This window comes from Apostichopus japonicus, chromosome 8 (genome assembly GCF_037975245.1).
Source record: "Apostichopus japonicus isolate 1M-3 chromosome 8, ASM3797524v1, whole genome shotgun sequence".
Classification (NCBI taxonomy): Eukaryota; Metazoa; Echinodermata; class Holothuroidea; order Aspidochirotida; family Stichopodidae; genus Apostichopus; species Apostichopus japonicus.
Genome location: NC_092568.1, coordinates 16744248 through 16767569, shown reverse-complemented (window position 1 = coordinate 16767569; position 23322 = coordinate 16744248). Strand labels below are relative to the sequence as shown.

The following is a 23322-nucleotide window of genomic DNA, read 5'->3' as shown; positions in this document are numbered from 1 at the left end:
TTATTTTCAGATACCTCATCTTTACTTATTCAAAGGTTATGTACCTAATACCAAGAGATTGTGACTGTCAATGATGCACAATTGCAATTTAAAAGAAAGTTTAGATAATACCAATTCTCTGTCTCAAAAGACTACTTTTGCCAAATGATCTTACCCTTGTATTGTCACCCTTCCCTCTGCCCCAAGTTTCAACCCCCCCCCCCTTTCCTTGCATTATTCACAACAGATTGGGAAGCAAGATTTCTGTTTTAGGTTCAAGATGAACTAAGACTTCAAGTTATAAATGTCATCAGTTTTGCCCCCAAATATGTTAAAAGTTCAGATAATGGTCACCTATGATCAAATTTAACCAACATTTTACCGGCATTCTAAACGTAGTTATCCACACTGAGCCTTTTTGTCTAATTTAACACTCATGAATGTCTGTGCAAAACTTGAATCAGAACCTTCAGGAAACTAGCAATCTTCAGTTTGCTTTAATTTGGGGCCAATACTATTGACCTGTTTTGGTGTAGTACCTCTAGTGGGGGTTACCCCTCCCCCCCACCCACCCTTTCCTTTATGCACCTACAGCTCTTTCCACCATCACCTTCATCCCTTATTCAAACCCCTTACCTCATCCACTTCTCTCACTCTCTTCCCTTCTCCCCACTCCATCCTATTCCCTGATCCCTTCTCTCTATCCTCCATCTTGCACATGTGGTTACTAAACGACACAATTACAAATGTATGAAATGACCATTGTTTCCCTTTTTATTAAATTACTTTATGGAGGGTTAAAGGGGATGGAAGGAGGTTGTAATCCAAGAGTGATGATAAATAATTGAGTCAACATAACAGTTTGTTTTTACATATAAGTAAATATATTACAATCAATTTCAAGGTGCAATGTAAGAACTGTACAAAAAGAAGAAAAGAGTATTAAATCTCATCCATGTGGCCAATAAAAAAAAACAGCATGTAGTTCAAAACCACTTAAAGCTAAGAATAATGAAGTACCAGCTCTCCATTGTAGCAAGGCATTAAATCTTGAATAATTAAATCCCTTCCAACAAATACAACAAGTAAAACATTATTATCAAGAGTGGTACCTGATAGTAGTACCAACATTTCTTATCAAGGTTGATGAATAGTTTATAAAGACAAAGAAAGTAATGACCAAGGTGTTTCGATTCAACTGAATTCTACTTAGTTTTGTGGTGAGGTTCGTCTGTTAGCAAAGATTGTTTTCTATCTCTGTTAGTCAGGAGTAAAGGACTCCATACGTAAATATGGATGTCAAGACAGAGTTAAGATGGGAAGTACGAAAAGGGCACAAATTCTGACTATGGAACTGCACTAGTATTGTGATATAACCCAGTACACTAGCCAGTTAACCTGAGAAGAATTACCAGCTACCCACTTCTAGGATATTCCAACATGACAAGTTTCCTGATATGATATGGTAATGATGGAATCTGGAATAAGGCATTACTGTACTTTAAGGCAGAAGTCATAATGAACTGATCTTGTTTCTGCATTTGGGTGTTGCTGGGGGTTTCTGCTGTTTGATAAATTTCTTGATCTGGATTTAATCTTCTGGTTCCTCCTCCTCTTGTTTGATCACAGGGATTCCTGAAGAGAGAAAGGGGGCAAAAACCTTAAGCTGTTAAGAAAAATTACCTACTTTGATCAATTGTACATTCCCAGATTTAAATCAAGTAAGTCAAATAAGGGGACAACAAATTTTTTATGTCAGAGAATGTTTGAAATAATTGGTTCCATATTGAATTTAGTGCATCCTCCTTCCCACCTTACAATTGTAGACAACTATAATAACACAGGGGGCTTACCATAAACAATGCCTACACACTTGCAGCGGTGTTATCGACTAGTATTATCAAACGATTACATGTTCACAGACAGTGTGGTAATATCATGGCTGTGATGCATGGACAATTCATGTTCTAATGTTTAGAAGTGAGACTTCGAGCTAGACAGTTACGATGCAAGAGCTCACGATTTATTGTGGTGTCAATGTTGCAGGTATGGCTAATTCACAACGTGAAGAATCAAACCTGGTTTGTCGTTGTAATTAATCATCAACTTACAATTGCTGCAAGTCATACAATATTTGTAACCTACCCATTCCAAAAAGAAGCCCTTTTTTCACTTTCCTCAGAACAAACATTTGACTTCCCTGTGAATCACATTTCAGTGAACTAGGATTTTTAATATGCTGTCCTGCCATGGTTCCTGTGTCAGGAGGCATAGTTAAACAACAGTACACATGGCCACTACTAATGACTGAAACAGCAACTAGTTGTTTGTTAGTACGATGCCTTCTGCCACAGGCGAAACACGAGAAGGTGAAGAAGTCTTTAGCAATGAGTGACACAATATAATGTTACAATACACATTGATTTTACTGCAGGTTTCATTAAAAATGAATTATCTCACCATCTAATTTCCTGAGACTCCCAAGCAGAGGCACCACTTTGTCTCTCCATGTGCCATCTGCAGATAACTTCTCCTCAATTGGATTTCCTGACGAGGCAGAAAGTTAAGGAAAGAGAGTTTCTTAATCAAAAAACACAAGTATACAACTGTGTCAACGCTAAGATTGATTGTATTTAGAATTTGTAAAAGAATTACTTTGTTTTTAGAAATAAAACTAAATCGTTTCATTTCTATCATAAAAATTTTTCAGCAGGTCATCAGACTTGGGTACTGATTCAGAGAGATATCTAACAGAGCTCAAAATCAGATAATCATCTGAGGATACGGATATGTAGGTTGTGAACTTCACATTATTGATAGAACTTTGCAGCATATATAACAATGATGCATGTAATAATTCCATATCAGGGGAAAGCAAAACCCTCTCTGAACCCTACCCCCTCCCCCCACCCCATCCCCCAATTATGTTACTGTATGACTAGTAGCATTAACTAAGCAAAGATCTAACTTCACAGTAATTACTGCTTCTTTGTGGACAATAACTCAACTAGCTCTGCAATTTCATTGGTGTAAATTTTCAAATTTGACGATTAGACTCCCCTTCACCCACAGTTTATCCCTCTCTACTGAATCAACTATACAGTGCAAATAAGACTAAAAGAGTCTTGTTGTTCCTTGATAAGTAATATTTACTGAAATTTCAGTAAAGTGATATCAGTGACTTTCTATCAATTCTCATCATACAGTGACAGTTCAAACCAATTAACCCACCAAGTACAAATGTACCTCTGACTATGTCACCATTAACAGAGTAACAGACAATCACTTCCATCATCAAAAAACTACAGAAAATTCATCATTCCTCTATCAGTTGTACTTTGTTGCTTTAAGATTGTCATAAATTTACTGAACGTAAAAATGGACAGATACTTTTAAAGGGTGTGAAGACTCGCGCACAAAGAAACGTCTGATGCCAGTAATCTGACCTAGTTTCGAATGAGGTGTAACAGAAGTGTTAGACACCACCATCGATCCCAGAAAATACATGCACAGCTTGCTACCGTCGGTAACTAGACACTAGTGTACAGTCAATACATACGGCTACGGTCAATACCCACAACACAGTGTACATAGCAGCGATGGACATCTCAGATCCAGATAAAAGATAACAAGGTATCACGCTTCATTACTGTCTGCATTTTGTAGCGACAAGAAGAAAACTTCATTTGCAAGCAACAGAAAGTTAACTTTATCAGAGCGCGGCACGCGAGTCTTCAATGCCTTTAAATAAGAAATTCAATGTAGCAGTGTACTTACCGACAAATAACAGTTCCTCAAGGCACGGTAATCCTTGAAGTTTTTCAAACTCTCCCCAGTCCTTCACAGAGTTATTAGACATGTACAGGACCTAAAGAGTGTTAAATGCAAAATGAAACAAATCAAATCAGTCTCATCAGGGCAACTTTTCTGAGGAATTTTCCCTGCAAAACAACAAAGAATGATCAATATGTCCAATGTAGGAGATGTGGGTTGATTTGGTGAATAGGGCAACAGCTCTGGGCTAATAAAACTCCCTTTTGGATAGATCACAGGCCAAACACTTTTGGTTTTGGTTTCAATTTCATTATATCCATACTAGTATAATCATTCTACCTACTTGGGGGATATTTAGTCACAATGCAATCTGAATTTGATCCAAACAAGACAAGAAAAAAAAAACTATTTGGGTGATGGAATGTTTCTGTGTCTGTTCTATATTTTGGAGGCATTTTCTTTGAAAATGTATTAAAAAAAATCTGGAATGCTTCGACAAAGTGAAGTCAAATGATATTGACTCCTCAGTCATACTTGTTCTTAACATTCATTTCATAGTGAAACTTTACCAAAGAATTCTGTTCTAACTCTTTTCCTTCTTATTAACAACTTGATACCCATGTATGAAATCAAACATGCCTTTTCTTTAACAAATTATTATATTTCCTTTCTTAAATTGTTATTTGCAGCTTTAAAAGGCCTCTAGCATTTCTCAAGGAGTGGATAGACTGTGAGCTAACCAACAACATCCAGCCTTGATGGATGATGCTCTGGTGTTTAAAGGAAATTCAAGGTGATTCCCCCAAAAAATATTGCAAAATCTAAACTTAACCACAATTGATAGCAGTTGTTTCTAGTATTCTACCAGATGTCAAAATGATTTACTTTTTCCGCCAACAGTCATGTCTTAGTAAATAATATCCCTTGACTTCTGTCTGCTTATCGAAATCAACAAGCCAAAGCAATAAAGTAACATCTATCTCGATCAAAACCCCAGAGTTGCTGTAGACTTTGTTTATCAATCTTACATGTTAATACTTCTCAAAGATTGAGGAAAAACAAATGGAAAAACAACATTGACGACCAGAGCTTTATAATTAAGGTGTGGAAACATGACGTCAATATCAGACAGTAGTCTAGAGTGATTCCTGAAGGTACATTTCCATTTACAGATCTGTAGAGGTAACAGACTTACAAGTCTGATTATACAATGAGACGGCTGGCTCTCTGGAAGAATATGAGATATATACAAGCTATTTTGCACACATTGTAGAGCTACAAAGATCTATTGGTTAAAAGCAACATACTGTACTTTTACAATAATCAATTCTAGATGTATTTACTTTCAATTTCTTCAGCACTTGAATGCCTTTCAACTTTTCCACAAGGTTGTATGATATCCAGAGCTGCTCCAAAGTGTCTGCTACAGCTTCCTGTTAGGAAAGAAAAGATTAATCAAAGACAACTTTAATACACTGAGACTGATGGAACAAGGAATGGATGACTAAATGCAGATAAAATCTCTTGTGAGACAATTAAACAACTGAATGGAAGAACAGAGAAATTAGAGAGTGCAAACTTCAAGATGGTTTTAGAAATGTTAATAAGCAACCATCTTTTCCATCTTTCTTCTGATTTCTTAGAGCCACTAAACCACAAAAACAGAGGTCATATTTGCAAGAGGGGTACAAATCTTTTGATGCCAAAGCAGCTGTTGGGACTTGCTGAGAACCTTGCAGCAATTTGGCCAACTCTACTAAACATTGTTACAACGAACTTGCAATTATCAAAGATAGTCACCCACCTAGGTGTTTGAACTTTTTATTCATATTTCACGAAATGAATGTTATTCGTTCGGTTCTAGAAATATTTTTGCCCAGACATATTTCCCATACTCTTGTTAAACCCTAATCAGAAATTGATTTTTGTTGTTGTTGCCATTTCTTGATATAAGAACTGGAGTGGTCAAATTTATGACTTGTTTTGTTCTGAGGTGTAACTATCTACTGCTTAAAAAGTTTACCAACTACAAAGGCTGATTTACAAGTCGATATATTTGTAATGATAGTTGAAACATCCTGTTCATTAATTAATACTCTTTTATGAGAGAACTCTAAAATGGCCAAGTGTTACTACTGCCATATAGATTCATTCATGTTAGTCCAACAGCACTATATTAAAATGACAAGCATGTAAAACAAAAAAATATGCACTTACCAGTCCATTCAGGTTTTTAATGTAATTTCTTCCAAGTGAGAGTATTTTCAGATTCTCTGTTGAAACAATGGAGTAAATACATATTAAAAATATTAACATATATATACGTAACCTTTTAACATATATTTTAAACATATATTATAAAACATATATTATAAACATATATTTACGTGAACTATAAAAATTGTCGAAAACGTAACCAAAGTTAGAGTAAAGATAGTTGAGAAATCTCACTTAGTCCGTTCAAGTTGGCAATCTTCTCGATACAGTTTGAAGAAAGTGAAAGCTTCCTGTAAAGCAAAAAAAAAAAAAATGTTTTAATTATTTATCAAATGGCTGCAAGCCAGGCACAAAACAAAACAACATTTCTGACTTTAATATGTTCATCGTAGCTAAAACCTTGTCACCAAACTCACTCAATTCACTCTGGACATGTAGAATTTCACATGACACACTATGGTGAATTAACCTGGTAAATAGCCTTATAATGACACTAATAACTAACAACCCAATTTTTATATGCAAATTAGACTAAGCCAAGACTGTGTACATGCTATGTATATGTCATATATAGGTCTAAGCTAGGCATTGGTATTTCATTTGCAAAGAAACATGCTCTTGTGGGGTATTACACATATCTAACAATACATAATCATCTCCATTTTCCACCTTCAGTTCATACCCTTTATTAGAGTAACAGCATTGCTGAGAGTAAAAACAATGTATTTGATATGCACTGTTCACATCTCCAGAGAGTTGACATTGGGTAAAGAGGGGGGGGGGGGGGGTGAAGATTGGCTATAGGGTTATGATCCAGTCACTTGACATGTTACTGGCTAAGCCATTTGAAGGAAGAATATTCAGGGTACAGATTGGCAGTTGACCTAACTTCACTTGTGCACTTTGACAAGAGTTTTCTTTCACTGTGGAATCACTAAGGGGCAATGAGCAACTTTTCCAAATATTACGTAATATTAATATTGCACATTTTCCTCTCAATATAGTTAACCAAGGTTTGGCATCCAGGAGTTCATTGATGCTCAACTAGAATGAATCATTATCACACCTTGAAGGAATAATTCAATGTAATACAAAACAAACCGATCATCCTTCATGCTCCAGTGTGAAAGGGTAAAGGTAGACCGTTTTTGTGAAACATTTTGAAACATACATGTGTATTATTTTACCAAAGTAAAGTAAAGTATACTGTACATGCAAACATTTAAGTTTTGCAAATTTAGTTTTGGCATTTTCATCCAACACTCACTCGCATGCTGACAGAGTTGAAAGAGATGCATCCATTTTATCTATTGGTGGAATCTGAAAGAGGAGTTTCACTTCTTTAGCATCAGAGGGTGGTTCCCCAGATTCTTGTGACTAAAATTAAGAAACGAGAGAAAATAGTAAAAGCAAATACATAGAAACAGTAGACATACTAGTCATAATATCTGGGGGATTTTCCAGTAGGTAGTTTATATTTCAAACTTTACATTGCACACCTTTCATTCTTTTGTCCACAAAGGATTTGAAGACTTTATATTGAACATTGGCAGTTTCAATCATTTGTCAACTTAACAAAAATTATTAAACTTGGTTAGAGTCCATTTGACCAATCAGTTTCAATCATAAATAATAATAATAAAACATAAACATGACAGGTAGGAGAAAACTGTAACTTTAACTACCGTAGGGCAATAGATATCTAAAGAAATAACAAATTTGCTGAGATTCAATGGCAATCACAAATGATTTTGGTGTGTCCCACCCCATAGATCCAGGCATGATACTGATACCGAGGGATGGCTATATAAACTTTGCATCATCCATATTTAGGGTACAATAGGGTACATGAGCATCCCTTATTTAGAAGATAATTCGATAAAAAAGCACCAATGCATGCTTTATTCAACCTACAATTGGGTAAATAAGCAGGGACGCATCGCTTATTCATGACAGATGATCGGATAAATACGTAGGAGCGTCACCATTATTGAACAGATAGATGATCGGGTACATAAGCACCAGAGCAATGCTTAATGAATTGATAATTGTTGTAAATAAGCTAGAACGCTACCCTCATTGAACAGACAAAATGTAGGGCACAAGGCTGCAGCTTTTAATCGTTCTCAAAAGGTAACATTAGGCATAGACCCCTAGGCCTTACTCAGGCCCTAATCAAGTTGCTTTGTGGTTTTCCTCCTGCCTGATTTCGATTTGAATTTCAGGAAATGTTACAGCCTAACAAGTAACTTTAATCATCAACTTCTTTGTTTCTGGTAAGGATAAGGATATTGTTACAGGAGGCCGAAGTTTCTTCTCAAGAATGACGTATCTTGCTTTGGAAGCTGTGGTATCCATCCTCTAATTAAAGTGTCGTCAGTGTCGGTTAAAAATCAGTTTTGATAGGATCTAAGGCAAGTAAATGTCATGTAAGTTAGGCTACAACTTACAAGTTGTAGGCCTAGTACAATAAATAACAAGACAGACGATCCAAATAGGCCTAGGCCCTAGGCCTATAACGCTGGACATTGCAATGCTTACCCATTTTGCTAAGGCATCCTTAATCGTTGTCCCTCGGTTTGCCTGTGTGGGAAACAAAGAGAAATAACCGAAAGTTTACTCTTAAAAGTAGCCTATGCCATAATACTTTGAAAATAACCTTTTTAACTTTATTGTTCAGATAAACGAAGATAAGCTTACATACCATCGTGTATTGACTTGATTAACTGTCGACAGAATCCGTTGCTACGAAGTAACGTTAATATCATACGAAGAACAGTACGCAAACGTTGATATTTCGCGCAGTTGGTCCATAGTCATTCAGTGTGCAGAAAATCTCACAGCTGCTTTTCATTGACATTGATGGAAGTTGTAGTCATAGCAACAGTGCACAGACCGCCTTTAGGAGTCATTCCAGTTCGGAAGATGAAACTAACTTCAATATCAGGCAATGGAGGGTTGTCGATCTTAGGGAGAAGAGGGGACAGTTCTCCCACTACCCCAACGGTGAAAACGAAAGAAAGTATTGTTTTCCCCCACCAATAAGTTCCATTCATTGGATAAACAAAGTAACGATAGTGTGAATAATCTGTTTTAATTTACCGTAAGGAGTAAAAAAAAAAGACTTGCATGTGTCAAGGTATGTAAGTATTTTGATCGCATTCCTGAAATCATTGGAATAAATATATCTACAGGAATATTTCAATGGCGTTGCCAAAAAGGGGCACGGGGTCGATCATCACGTGACCTCCCATCATCAGTCGAGGGAAATGGTTCAGTTAGGGGATGTTTTCCATTCAACCGGGGAAGAATTAACCAATACATCGTGGGACACACTTCCTCTTTGCAACTTCACACAAAGTATTTGTAAGCGCAACCTTGCGTTTAGAGCTATACTAATATAGACAGTATTAAATTAACCATTAATAGTATTAATGGTCTAAATATGCACCAAAAAGGTTCCTGAGAGCCCCCCTACAATTGAAAAATGAGGAGAGTCATTAACATGAAAAGAAATGTTTGGTCTTTCTCTCGATCTCTGCTTTTATTACATTCAATATTCGAAACGAATACATTTTCGATCTTCAGTTGGTAAAGGTGATATAACCACTAATAAAACTGATTACATATAAAGTATAGTAAGTATATGCAGTCTTTATGTATAATGTATATAACAGTATATAGCGATGGATTCTTTTATTTGGCGTAGTGGATGTAGAATCCCTTGGAATTAAATGAAATCCATTTCTTTCGACGAAATATCAAGACCACGACTAAAGTTCTCAAGATTGGCATCAAATAGAAGTCGTCCATTTTTTCCAAGATACGAGCAAGTTTAGCGACATCCATCCAGAGGAGATCAAATATATCACCATTGGAAGAGAAAGTGAATGGTGTCAGCTGTGGGTCTACTCGGACCCTTGTGTTGGTGTCATCACGCTGGCAAAATCCATTCTCTGGCAGAAGATAGTTGAATTCATCGCCATGAGACAGAGGTACGCAGACACGATCATAGTAACCAGGAGTGACGTCATACATCAGGAATGATGATACCAGCTCAAAGAAGTGGTAAAGGTAGTAGGTCATGACGTCATAAAAATCAGAGAACAACATGTCCAGTGTTGACCATTCATCTTGGATCTCGTCGAGGTCAAGGTTCAATGATTCTTGTTTTTCTTGACCATCCAAGGTAGGAGTGAGTTCTTTCAAATTCTCGGGCTGGTCAGACTCGTCACAGTAGCCATACATACATGGACTGGTGACGAAGTTGTTTTCATCCATAACATCTTCGAGTTCGAAGGAACCTTGTATGAAAGAAAGAATAATATTGACAAAATGTAAAATGAAACATGAAAACGTTTTAAAGAGCTATACTATCAGTGTCCATCTTCGGTTTATCTTAACTAAATACTATGTCAGGCGTATCATTGCCTGTAGTTTGTGTCTGATAATTCTAGTTACCAAGCATAGTAAAAATAATGCAACTGTTATTTTGGTTTCCAACTGGCCTTACTATGAACTGACTAGAATCCCCTTTCTCCTTCCACCCCACAATATCTGAAAACTTATTTACACCACAGTGCTCTGTAGTAAACCTGACGCAAAGTCCCCATCGAGGAATATCAATTTAAAGTCTAAATAGTTACCGAAGGAGTCACGTGAGATGAAAACAAATAATAAGCACAGTATCAGAAGATACTTGCAGTTGAAGGTGGCAAAATGCATTGTAGTAAGATAGCAGCGAAAGCGAAGCAGTGTTGATGAAGATAAAGTTATCTAGCAACTGATATAACACTGTATATTGTTTACGATTGTTAAGGTTTAACATTTTAGACAATGATTATGTCGTCAAAGTAAGCATTAAATCCCCACTTTCAGGATTCCGTGTGCGTGCGTGCGTGTCTCACTGTTTGAGCGTGACAAACGCAAAACGCAGCAGTCTCCACTCTTCGTTCCGTTTCTTTGATGATCAGTACGTGAAGAACAAAAGTATACAAGATCCTTATAGTTTATATTTTTTGTGGATAGGAGATAGATAAGCCAAACCTACTTTACGAAGCTCTTTATATATCCCAAGCTCGTCATTAGTATTTCAGCAAAGCCCTGTATCACGCCGAAGTCGCGAGATTCACGACTCAAAACATGAAGACAGACGCGCACGTCTAGTGCTGTAACATTAATCTCTGGTGTTCAGATAGCGGAAATACCATACAGCGTTCCTAAAATACCTGAGGTAACGTACGTTGTATGTGTTCACGCGCGCGTAAGTTGAACCCCCTCCCCATTCGTTAAAATAACTGCCTGATTATCATTGATTATTATTATTATTATAGTATGTGTCCCGATAATATGTCTCGAATTTTCCATAAATCGTACTCCTAGTTGATCTATAAACAAACAGGGCTGCTCCAGGATTATAAAATGGAGGCGGTGTGGCGCTTAAAGTCGTTCAAACCGACTCCATTGTTGGAGGTCTGGGATACTCCATAGGAAAGAAACAATTTTTAGATGTGAAATTGTGAATTCTGAGGCCTAGACCTTATTTTTTACAAATTTTAGCTTTCCCTACTCATATCACCAAGGCTGGCTACACGCCTGACACATACAGTACCACTACTCCCCCGACAAACCGTGCGACAACCATTCTACTCAACAGCCTGGGGAATCATGGACCATATAGTGACACCATTGATCGTCCTGATGGGCATTAAAAAGTTCCACTCCGAGAAACCGGATGACGATCATACACCACGGCAGCCTGTAAAATGTTCCTGACAACTTCTTTCCCCCATACCGTCATAATTTTCGTGACAAACTGCACAATGTTCCCGACTAATGTCGCATAAGCTTGACTGAAAATAATAATCTGGGCAGTGTTTACCTCCTCCCCCCCCCCCCGAAAGGTACATGACCACAAACTATTTTTAATGTTTTTTCTTTCACTGTATGGAATGAGAAAATATTAACATTCTAAATTTCTTACAATTAGTGATGGTCAAAGGCGATATTTGCATGTTTGGCGCACCACATGACATCTAGATAGGAAGACTGTTTGAATATATCTGATATCGGTAAATGACTTCAATTCGATAGAAAATGGCGACTTCTATTGCATCAGTAAGGTTGATCTTCCGGACCCAATTACCTCTATTGATGTCCTTGAAAGTAGGTACCTTTCAGGAAAACTTCATTCAGACACCATTCCATGTATTTGTTTTGTTCCTTACACTCTTGTGATATAGGCGCATACCATAGGGCATTAAACAGTGAGAGAGATGTGAGCTTACTTATCATTTTGCCAAGGTGCTAGCCTAACAGTAACAAGTAACATAAGGCCTAAGGTTAAGACTAATTTACAAAGTGATATAAACAAGTAACATAAGGCATTATAGGGGTAAACTTCAATTGAGTTATAAATGCTGTCCCATTGTTTTTAATATAATGATAAAGAAAAATATAAGAACATTAAGAAAACTTTACAATGAATAATTTGTTGATATTTCTTATTTTTTTTTAAATGAATTGTTGAGCTGATATAGGCTAAGCTACCTTATTGAAGTTGTATTTTTGTTACAATCAAAAGTTGGGAGCAATATTGTAGGTAAGAATGAGCATTTGTACAGCATCATGTTTGTTTTCCCAAAACAAGGTGGCGCCCATTTTTCATGACGAAAGTATCGACTTCACAAATACTATGTTACTGATGATTTGGACATAGCTTTTAGGCCTATCCATGTTATGTTTCTATCCCCTGTTTTCTCAGAGTGTGAGCAATAATGCTCCAGGAAGTTGACTAAAACAAGTTGTTTACTTGTAGATTCATTGGAATCTTTTTAGAGCTACATCAAGCAATGTAATTTATTATTAAGTAGTTAAGTCTGTTGTGTAGTAATGGACCAATCACATGTTATTTGATTCTTTCAATCTTAGCATAGAAAGTTTCTCTGCAACTCTGGTCAGGATTTAGTGACTTAGCATTATCTGTTGTTGTTTTGTTTGTTTGAGATATTTGTGTGTCCTGCAGTTATTATGAGAATTTGTATTTTGTATTTTACAGATAGGAAGACAATGTAGCAACATCATAGCAAGATCACTTCATCACAGGACCAGTTCACTGCACTTATGGACACCAGTCTTAGCCACAAATAGGTATATATATACAGTATGTCAACTTTATATCAAAATCATACAGTAGATTTCTCTTTTCAGATATGGACTATGCTTACATGGACGAAGTTATTTTGCCAGGCTTGCTTTTCAAAAATGCTGCATAGCTTGTTTATGGTCTAAATGTTTTTCTTTACAAAACATCGGTATAGGAAATTAATGTGGTACATCCAGTATATGTCTGTATTTGTTTCTGTCAAAACTTAATTGAAGCAATGTTCATATCTCTATGAAATTTAAATTGTTGCCTATTTTAGGAATTTGAATAAAATGAAAAATAAAAAATAAAAAAAGCCTGAAACCACAACTATTCTTTAGTAAGAATAATGTTTTTCTTTCTTTTCTTTTCTTCTTATTCCTGGTTACAGGGTTTTACCAGATTCTCTCCATTGTAGATGTTGTTCCCAGTTATCTCATTTAAAGGATGTGAAAGGTCAGTTTTTTAGTATCCTTACTATAATTTGGCTAAGCTTATAATTGTTTGAAATCACTTTTCTCCGTCGTCTGCTGCTCGATTAGACTACAATTTTCGGAAAAGACATAATTTGTTTTTCTTATTGTCCTAAGGGGGCTTAGTTTTGGTATAATTGTCGCGTTTTGGTAACTTAAGAATAAATCATCTTGAAATATCCATTACAGATTGTTTTTCGTATCGTGAGCTTTGTGTTTTAGGTGATATTTGCGCTCCTTCGTCAACGTAGCGCTGCAGTATAAAAGTTGTTTAAATGAAACAAAGTTGTACAGTTTGTAGATGTAGGCCTACACGCCAAGGCAGATGTAGGCCTACACGCCACGGCAGTAGCGGGACAATTAGTAAGTGATTGGTGAGTTGTGTGATCGGCCCTTCAATTTGCAAGTGAACATGTGCCTCAAACAGTGAGCGAATTATGTTATTCTCGGATTCGGTGTGACCGGACGTCACCGTACACACACTATCCTTAGCCTAGCTTAGAGGTTACACTGTTACACTTGGCGCTGTTCATGTACGCACGGTACGGTAGGCTATATAGTATATCCGAACTTGGCATAGCCTTGGCCTAATGTTTACACCTGGTGCTGTTCGTGTGTAACGTGGTGATGTTCGTGTGACTACGATTGGTGAGTTGTGTGATCGGCCTTCAGTTTGCATTCAAGTAATGTGCCTCAAACAGTGAGCAAATTATTCTATTCTCGAATTCGGTAGACTTGGTGCTGTTCGTACGCACGGTAGCACTGCAGGTTGACTATCCTAACTTGACATAGGCCTAGCCTTGGCCTAATGTTACACCTGTTGATGTTCGTGTGTAACATGGTGATGTTCGTGTGACTATTCTTAGCCTAGGTCTAACGTTATTTGCATTTAAGTGAACATGTGCCTCAAACACTGAGCGAATTATGCTATTCTCGGATTCGGCGTGACAGTGACGTCACTGTACACACACTATCCTTAGCTATTCTCGAATTCAGGAATTCAGTGTGACCGTGACCATTTTTAGCCATAACCATATGACTTTTCAAGAAGGACAGTACTGTAAATAGCCTACTGGGGTTAAGTGTTCTACTGAAAAATCTTGCATAAAAAGCTTTGTAGTTTTCAATGGTATACACAGTAAGCTATGAACAGTGGATGCTTAGTGATAGCCACAGTAAAGAGACAACATGTTACTGACTACTGTATTTAGCTTGACAGGTACCAAATTTCATCTGTTACATTACCTGAAGGGTGCAGACTTAGTTGCAGTGAATGTAGATATATGTTCTCATTTGTTACATTGTCTGAAGGATGTAATGACATCTTTGTCATTACATGACAAAGATGTAATGACATGTAATATTGGTCATGAAATATTGGTCATGAAATATTGGTCAAAAAATTGACCAATATTTCACCGCCTCCCTGCCACAGGCACTGCCCGTAATTCTATCTAATAATGCCTCTTCACCTTTCAATCGGTACAATTTCACAAAGAGCAGCCATAGTTACAGCCATAACTATACAACCACGGGTATATTGGCATATTTTATATACGGGTATATCTGCTAGTATTAGTAATTTACTCATCTATATCATGAGAAGTGCAAGTCTACCTAAAGAAATCCATATTAAAAACTTTTCAATAAGTCTTAACAATAAACGTCTTCTTGGAAGAACCAGTAGGATGAGATAAACTTTTGAATCTCTTTTATTTTAGTAAGAAATTTAGAGCTGCTCATGAAAGTATGGTGATCTGGAAACAGATATATTGCAAGTCTGTACTCATGCTTGTACTTATTCTCACATGAACTCTGCTTGTAATCAGGCTGTTGCACTTGTACTACAAGTTTGTCAGGAGAAACTCCATACTCTCAAGCGTGGTTCCTTCAGGGTGTTACTTGCATAAAATGTGACCATGTAATTGATACCTTCCTAGAAGGGTAACTCTCATCCAATTCACTTGAGCTCATTCCCACGTGAACACAACTTATACTCAAACTCATGCTGTTGTGCTCCTGCTTCATTTACATCAGGAGACCATGGTGTTACCTCTTACTCCTTATCTTGGTTCATTCAAAGGACTTCATGTGTCAATGTGACCATTTAACTCCCATCCAATTCACTTGAGCAAAAGTCTACTTCTGTATCAATACTTCAAAATACCGAAATTTGTAGAACTTCAAACACACATTTGGAACCTACCGTCACAACTGAATTCCATTGTATCCTTTTGAAAAAGTAATATTGTTTACTGCATAAATATTTTCCATCTCTTCTTTTTTTGGATATCTTTTTCTCCAACAGGCTGTTACTGTTCTCTACAAAGGATGCTTCCAGGAATATCAGTCGCTAGATATTCTTCAAGTGATGCGGTGAGTACTTGTTGCTACTCAAAATGGAGAATTAACTCTAAGTAGGTTTAAGTAGCATGTACTGTCAGAGGTCTTACCGGGAAGATATGTTAGAACAGTTGCTGGACCAGAATTGTTCCTTCTCCTTGCAATGTGCAGCATTCTGCAATTCTTTTGAAAAGTGTTTATTGGTTTAGGACATAATTATTTAATTTACTGCTGTACACCCACTTTTTATATTATACCATCCATGAACAGGATTCAAACTTGGCTGAATCTGGTCAGAAAACAGTTTTTCTCCAGTCGTATTTACAAACGGATATTAAATGTTAATGTTCTTGCCAATTATTTGATTCTGTTCTTAACACCATTGTAAAGAGGATAGGGTTCTCACTTGTCTTTATACATATGGATCAGTATCACCTTTCAGTCTGAGAAAGAATAATGGCATATCTGTAAAACTTGTCAGAATCCCTCTATTAATGATGTTATTTAGCAATTTGTCGTTCACTGTATTTGCAATGCGTCTTCTGATTTCGCCAAAATCAGAATTTATCTAATGAAGAAGAGGAAGAAGATCAACTCTACAAGTGGATCGAGCTCAAGGTCAAAGGTCACGACAATGCTGTTCTGGACAGTTATCAGACATTCGTGTCATCTGCAGCCAAAGAATTAGATATCAAATTTGAGATATTGTAAGTGAGGAAACCTCCGTCAAATTTCAGTGTTGTATATTAGAATTCAGCTATCGTCAAATATGACAGGTTCGTTGTACTCAATTGTAGTGTATTGGTAAAAGGGGAGTAGGGGGTGGGAGGGAGGTCTGTCTGATAAAGAGTAATGTATTGTCATTATACTTGAAGACACATGAGTCGATAGTAGGACAACAGAGACACCGTGGGTATATTTGTGTATTTATTTCCTGTGATCATCTCACCCACCCTGTCAAACTACACCCAATTAGAGAAATGTCATACTGTAAGTATAATTGTTTCACTGCAGTATCCCCTGAAAATTGATTGTCTAGGTTTGTCATTGGGAAGTAGGACGTTGTTTTGGGTCAAGTATATTAAGTGCACAAACATGCCTGACGATAGGGTTAATGGTCAGTCCAGGGGAGAGGCTGCAACCCAGGGCCTAGGGGTCAATGACTGGCCCCAGATTAATATGTGATAAAGAAAAGTGTATCGTCATTCAACTCATTACTTAAAAAATCATGAAGACTTCCAAATGTGGCCTTTGACATCATTGTCTGACCTGGGTCTCATTGAATGCCTCTGTTTACGAGCCCCCAAAGCATTATTCAAGATTTTTACCATACCACAACAGAATCAGTTTTTTTTTTCATTGTTTATTGTGCTATAAATGAACAAATACACAGATTATATCCAATTTTATTTTTTTAATCCTTTCCTCATATTATTGCCAGAATGCACATATTTCATTAATCTTCCATAAAATTCTGACCTGAATCTATTCTGTGACCTTTCCATTTGTTCAGGGAACATCCAGGTCGAGACATCTACAGGTTGACTTTGTTAAAATCCAGACACATTTACAAGAAGCACAGAGTCCAGTATGAGATGAGAACAAACTATAGGCTTATGAAGGTATGTACAACATATGAACTTAGTTGCAATTTCATACATGAAAGTACAACAAAATACCCCAAAAAAATTAATGGTTGTTTTCAATTCATCTCTCTCTGAGAACGCAGGCCTAGAATGTCACAATTTTAGCCCACTTGCTAAAAAATACCAGAGCTTAATAATCTACTTCTTAAGTGAAGATAGCATTGGAAATTTTCTTGAATTACAGTACACATCAGTTATTGTACAGGCTTATGGGAAGCAGCCCAATATTATTTGCTGATATAAGCATTAATACAAGGCTTAGGTTACTTATGAATATTATTCCGATTGTTTGGCTGATGATCATTAACTGACCAACCCTGTGTTTCAGTTCTTCATGTTTACTGGCAGGAAATTGCAAGTGTCCTACTGGACACAATCCATAAAATACTGGCATTTAGTCAGTATTTAACCTGCACTTTGAGGCCTATGAAGTGACACATATTGACCTCTGTGGTAGACATTGTAGCTGCATTGTTTTGATGGATGAGACTGCAATATAGCATATAAGGTAATTTCTTCCCTCAAAAAGTGAAATATGCTATTGAAGTGCCACCTGCACTGAGAGCAATGGGTTTGATAATCTAAGGTAATAAGAAAGAAATGGATATAACTGTTGGGTTTTCATTGAAGAAAAGTTCATGGTCTGAAAGCTACTTTTCACATTGTTACATGAAATTTTGGAACTGAAACATAGCATTTTGTGGCGAGGGGAAGGAAAAGTTATTACGTATGCAGTTTAATTAAAGTATCATTATAATAATTTCTTTCTTTTGTTGTTTGTGTATGTGTTTGTGTACTTCATAACAACGGAGCACTCCCACCTTTTCAAGACAAAGGTGTTAACATTTTCTTTGTTTACGATTTGGGCTCTCTAATTTTTGTCTGCAGTTAAGGCATCTGACTGGCAATACAGCCGGGGTGTTCTTGGAATATATCGAGAGGAATCTATCAGAAGGACTAGCAATGCAAGTCAAAAAGGTGAGTTATTTATTAACACATCCTATTTCACCAATGTACTTAGCAGGGTAACTTGACACAGGTACAATGTCATAGTCCTAAGAAAATGAAAGGTTCTGTAATTTAATTGGTAAATGGTAGTTTATACTGTTCCCAACTTGGCTTCCTAATGAACGATGATGGAAAACAGCTGACAACCTGTCCGGACTTTGAAATGTGACCATAGTATGTCAATAAACATACACACTACCATGATACTGACAAACATGGATTATACTGCCGAACCTGTTCAACTTACAATTGTGTCCAGAAGAGAACTATCTTCTGGCTAGAACACAACATATATACTGTCAACTGCTACCAACTGAAATACCAAGTAACAATAGACCGCTTCCGTGGAACGTATCAAAATTCTATTCATTTCAACATAGTTTTTAAGTGCGTTCAGCTTACATGTTCAGTTGGACTATGTTTTTCTTACCCTTTGAAGACTTATAAAGTAATACATCTTTTGTTTGTTTTGCTAGTGTTCAATAGAGCAAATGCCAGAGCACCTTACTAAACCCCCAGAAGGGCTAGAAGAATCATTACCAGAAGAACAGGAGGAAATGAGAGCTGACTTGTCGTCTTCATCATCATCATCGTCAGACGAAGTAGAGGAAGTTGATGAAACTTCATCATCACCGCCAGAAAAGACAGAGAAGACGGAAGATAGCTCATCAGATTCAGATTCCGATTCAAGTTCCGACTCAGACTCCGATTCTGATGAAGAGGATGAAAAGAGATGACAAAGTTGCGACGACTGTTAGATATTATAAATAGAAGTTCATAAGATGGCGCCATTCACAAATCAAGAACTCCTACCCTTTATGTCAGAATTGAACTGTACCAGATCACACTGTAGCCTGCACAAGAAATGACTACAGCCTGACAACTTTTAATTAACAAATATGTCCTTCCCTTTCAAAATGGTCTGTGTAGTTTTGTAGTCCTAATGGTGTGAGTCATTATCAATGTTTACTCAGCATAGAACATGAGAATTACAAAACTTATACAAGTATCTCATATCTACTTAGTTACTACAAAAGGTTCAAGACCTGTCGCAAATTCCTCATAGTACCTTATGAGCGGTACCCTGTTGATCTCAATTTTAACTGGATGAGTCCCACATAGAAATGAACTGAAGTGACCATTCCGTTAATTTTGTCTATGAGGTCGCCAGTTCACTTTTGTAGTTGCCTCTTTCTGGTGTTGCAACAATGCGTGTATGGCCTTCGTTTTCTCTAATTTTAAAGTTATCACCACAAACAAGAGCTGTGATACAAAATCAGAATTCCTGTATTATCAAGTTTCATGACCAGATATGTTTGCTGGTATCATTTTTATGCAATGTTGTGGTTTTAACAAAGATGAAACAGGTATGCTAAGATTTGTCTTTTGAAGAATTTTCATCACATTGAGGGTTATGCTTTGTGTGCATTTATTTTCCATTGCAAACTAACATCATGCAGGGCAATTTTTGAGGATTTATCAAGTTTGTCCCTCTGACAAACAGGTCGTACATTTTGGCTGTCAAAACAACACATTTAGTTGTCTGAACAATGAAGCAAATTAAACAAAGAATGGCCAAAATGCACACTGTAGGAAAGATGTGTAGGTTTGGTCAATAGAACAGCAGTGACAGTGACAGAGGGGGATACCATTTTATCATTTTACCTATTTAAAAAAAAAAAAAAAAATTTGGGGAGGGGGGGGGTGTTTGTTTGGTAGTTAGAATGCAATATGAATTTGATGTAAAAAACTAGTAGTCCGGCATAGTTTTTCACAGGATGACCACAAAAGCTGGTTTTGGTGTTCTGAACAGTAATTTGGTCACTTGGACGACTGGATTTCCCCTAAAAAATTTGCGCTGTTAAGTGAAATAATTCCTTGTCAAAACTTATTTAAGTAGGCCTGTAAACTCTGTGATATCTGGTCGTTTGAGCGCTGAAGCATCCAAAAGTTAATTTGTAATAGTTATAGTACTAGGTAGCTGCTGTAAGTACTAGGTAGCTGCTGTAAGTACTAGGTAGCTGCTGTAAGTACTAGGTAGCTGCTGTAAGTACTGGGTAGCTGTTGGTTGTAAGTACTGGGTAGCTGTTGTAAGTACTGGGTAGCTGCTGTAAGTACTGGGTAGCTGCTGTAAGTACTGGGTAGCTGCTGTAAGTACTGGGTAGCTGCTGTAAGTACTGGGTAGCTGCTGTAAGTACTGGGTAGCTGCTGTAAGTACTGGGTAGCTGCTGTAAGTACTGGGTAGCTGCTGTAAGTACTGGGTAGCTGCTGTAAGTACTGGGTAGCTGCTGTAAGTACTGGGTAGCTGCTGTAAGTACTGGGTAGCTGCTGTAAGTACTGGGTAGCTGCTGTAAGTACTGGGTAGCTGCTGTAAGTACTGGGTAGCTGCTGTAAGTACTGGGTAGCTGCTGTAAGTACTGGGTAGCTGCTGTAAGTACTGGGTAGCTGCTGTAAGTACTGGGTAGCTGCTGTAAGTACTGGGTAGCTGCTGTAAGTACTGGGTAGCTGCTGTAAGTGGCAGATATAGCCTAACCTTGTCATTAAGACAAGACCTAGTTGATAATTGTATGCAGATGAAAAGCTGTCTCTATTCACAAAACAGTTAATTCATTGTGTTATTAATACAGCATTTCTTATGCACAAGGTCTTGTGGAATGACTACCGTAAGCAATTGCAAACATAGTCTGGGATCTCAGATCACATGCAAATATGCTTGAACATCAAATGAAATTCTTAGAGTGTTGTTTAATTAATAAATTTACACATGTTTGAAATATTGAAAAATTGCATTACTTTTTAAGCAGAATGCAAAAATGCATAGTGGTTTCGATGATGTAACATGAGTTATTTTCTGCATGAATCTGACGTAATGTATAGTGAGGGTGTACACAGGTGTACAACACACTTGATATTAGTAATATAGTGAAAAGCAGTGCGATGTGACAAACAATAAATTCACAATGACACAGGCTGTCCTGAAATGACCATTCACCTCAACAGTTACTTGTACTAAATGTGATAGATATATCAACATACTAAATATGACATCAGACCTTGTTGAAATATTGTGTAAAACATGGTTTCACAATCTGACCCCTGGTGAACTCAAACGAACATTGACCTCCGCCCATAACATTAAGGCTTCTTGTACTCAATGTGGTACAATTACATACCAAATATGCGATCTGTCCAAGCCTCCCTTACGATATTATGTTTAGGAAGATGTGTTAGTGTGGAGAGGTAGGTAAGAGGGGAGTGAAGTAAATGTTTGGCATTTGCTGACTTCAAATGACCTTTGACCTCCACCAAAAGCCATAATAGGCTCCTTAAATTTAAAATGGTACATCTACAAACCAAATATGAGATCTGTCCTTTCTTGCAATTATCATGTTAACACTGTTGTCACGATTTGACCTGTTGTCCCCAAATGACCTTTGACCTACACCAAAAACATTAGGCTTCCTGCACTCAATGTGGTACGTCTACACACTAAATATGAATTGGTCCGACCTTCCCGTCTTGAGATATCCTGTTTACAAGGTTTCAAAATTTTACCTCTTGTGACCCCAAAAGACCTTTGACAGAGATGCCAAGGTCAGATGTTTTTTAGGCGGGTGAAAATTGTCTGGTGCTGTTGGTTAAGTACACCATCTAATTGGAGCGCCACCATGGGTTGGCGCGAAGCGTACAAGAAAATTTTGGGATCTTACGGCCCCTCAGATGGCCGGAAACATCACTTCCCGGGTCATCTAAGCTGAATCTATACTGTCTCCATATTTGTATTGTGTCTATTTTTTTTTATTCCAGAGGAAAAAATATCTTGAAATAAAAAAAATCTCTGAAATTTTGCACTGTGTCCTCAATACTTGAGATGGGGGCCAAGGGGTTAGAGGTGGAAAATGACGACGGAGCGCGACCACCGGTTTGGCGCGCGTAGCGTACAATCAGGGAAATCATTGTCGTATGACAGACCCGGCCCTGATCGCGGCAGGAAACAGCACTTCCTGTATTTTGGGGCAGTAGCACTGAGCTGAATTTGAATGTGATATTTCCAAATTCCTAAGGAACTGAACTCCTCCCGGCCGGAGTACTCCAGCATGGCCTACGGTATACAGCGGTGATGTGTGCATGTGTACAACAGCTACCGGTAGTTTCTGGCAGTAGCGCGCGTACTTCGGTTGCATTCAATGACTTCGCGGAAGCTGTAGCGTTCACGTGTGTCGTAACGGTATTATTGTTCACGAATCGTATAGGTAACGTTGCATTCAGCCGGGCATATTTAGCACGATCGGCTTTGAGTAATTTCCGATCCTGGCGGTTCTGAGATAATTCGCATTTTAGTGTGATGAAATGAATTTCACGCTAGCAATGATACACTTTCACAGGAAAAACTCTGTGGGCCTATAATGCGGGAGATTCTTCAAAAATGCGGGAGCTTTTTGGAAAATGCGGGAGATTCGGACAGGTGGGCGGGTGAGCGGGAGACGACCCGAAAATGCGGGTGACACCCGCCCAAAGCGGGTGACTTGGCAGCACTGCTTTGACCTCCACCAAACACAATAGGCTTGTTGTACTCAATGGGGTACGTCTAAACACTAAATATGAGGTCTGCCCATGCTTCCCTTCTTGAGATATCGGGTTACAATGTTTTCACAATTTGACCCCAAATGACCTTTGACCTGCACAATGAACAATAGGCTTCTTGCACTCAATGTGATACTTCTACACTACAAATATT

At 37.6% G+C, this 23322-nt stretch overlaps 4 protein-coding genes across 4 annotated transcripts in view; 2 read left to right on the top strand and 2 right to left on the bottom strand.

The window, feature by feature from the left end:
* LOC139970759 (tRNA (adenine(58)-N(1))-methyltransferase non-catalytic subunit TRM6-like) overlaps nt 1-23322 on the top strand; it is a 244428-nt gene that overhangs the window by 162755 nt on the left and 58351 nt on the right. The gene's annotated exons all lie outside the window — the stretch shown is intronic.
* Nucleotides 1455-8825, bottom strand: LOC139970763 (dynein axonemal light chain 1-like). Its single transcript, XM_071976735.1, has 9 exons — nt 8675-8825; nt 8512-8553; nt 7238-7347; nt 6205-6260; nt 5971-6026; nt 5097-5186; nt 3757-3847; nt 2440-2526; nt 1455-1614 (listed from the first exon to the last, which is right to left on the bottom strand). The coding sequence occupies exons 1-9, from the start codon at nt 8675-8677 to the stop codon at nt 1571-1573; spliced, it is 579 nt and encodes a 192-aa protein (XP_071832836.1). The 5' UTR covers nt 8678-8825; the 3' UTR covers nt 1455-1570.
* Nucleotides 9424-10783, bottom strand: LOC139970762 (uncharacterized). The gene is made up of 2 exons (XM_071976734.1): nt 10617-10783; nt 9424-10274 (listed from the first exon to the last, which is right to left on the bottom strand). Exons 1-2 carry the CDS (start codon nt 10693-10695, stop codon nt 9667-9669), a joined length of 687 nt encoding a protein of 228 aa, XP_071832835.1. The 5' UTR covers nt 10696-10783; the 3' UTR covers nt 9424-9666.
* LOC139970761 (uncharacterized) lies at nt 12013-21568 on the top strand. The gene is made up of 8 exons (XM_071976733.1): nt 12013-12135; nt 13028-13119; nt 13506-13570; nt 15896-15963; nt 16492-16637; nt 17444-17552; nt 18465-18554; nt 19061-21568. Exons 1-8 carry the CDS (start codon nt 12067-12069, stop codon nt 19319-19321), a joined length of 900 nt encoding a protein of 299 aa, XP_071832834.1. The 5' UTR covers nt 12013-12066; the 3' UTR covers nt 19322-21568.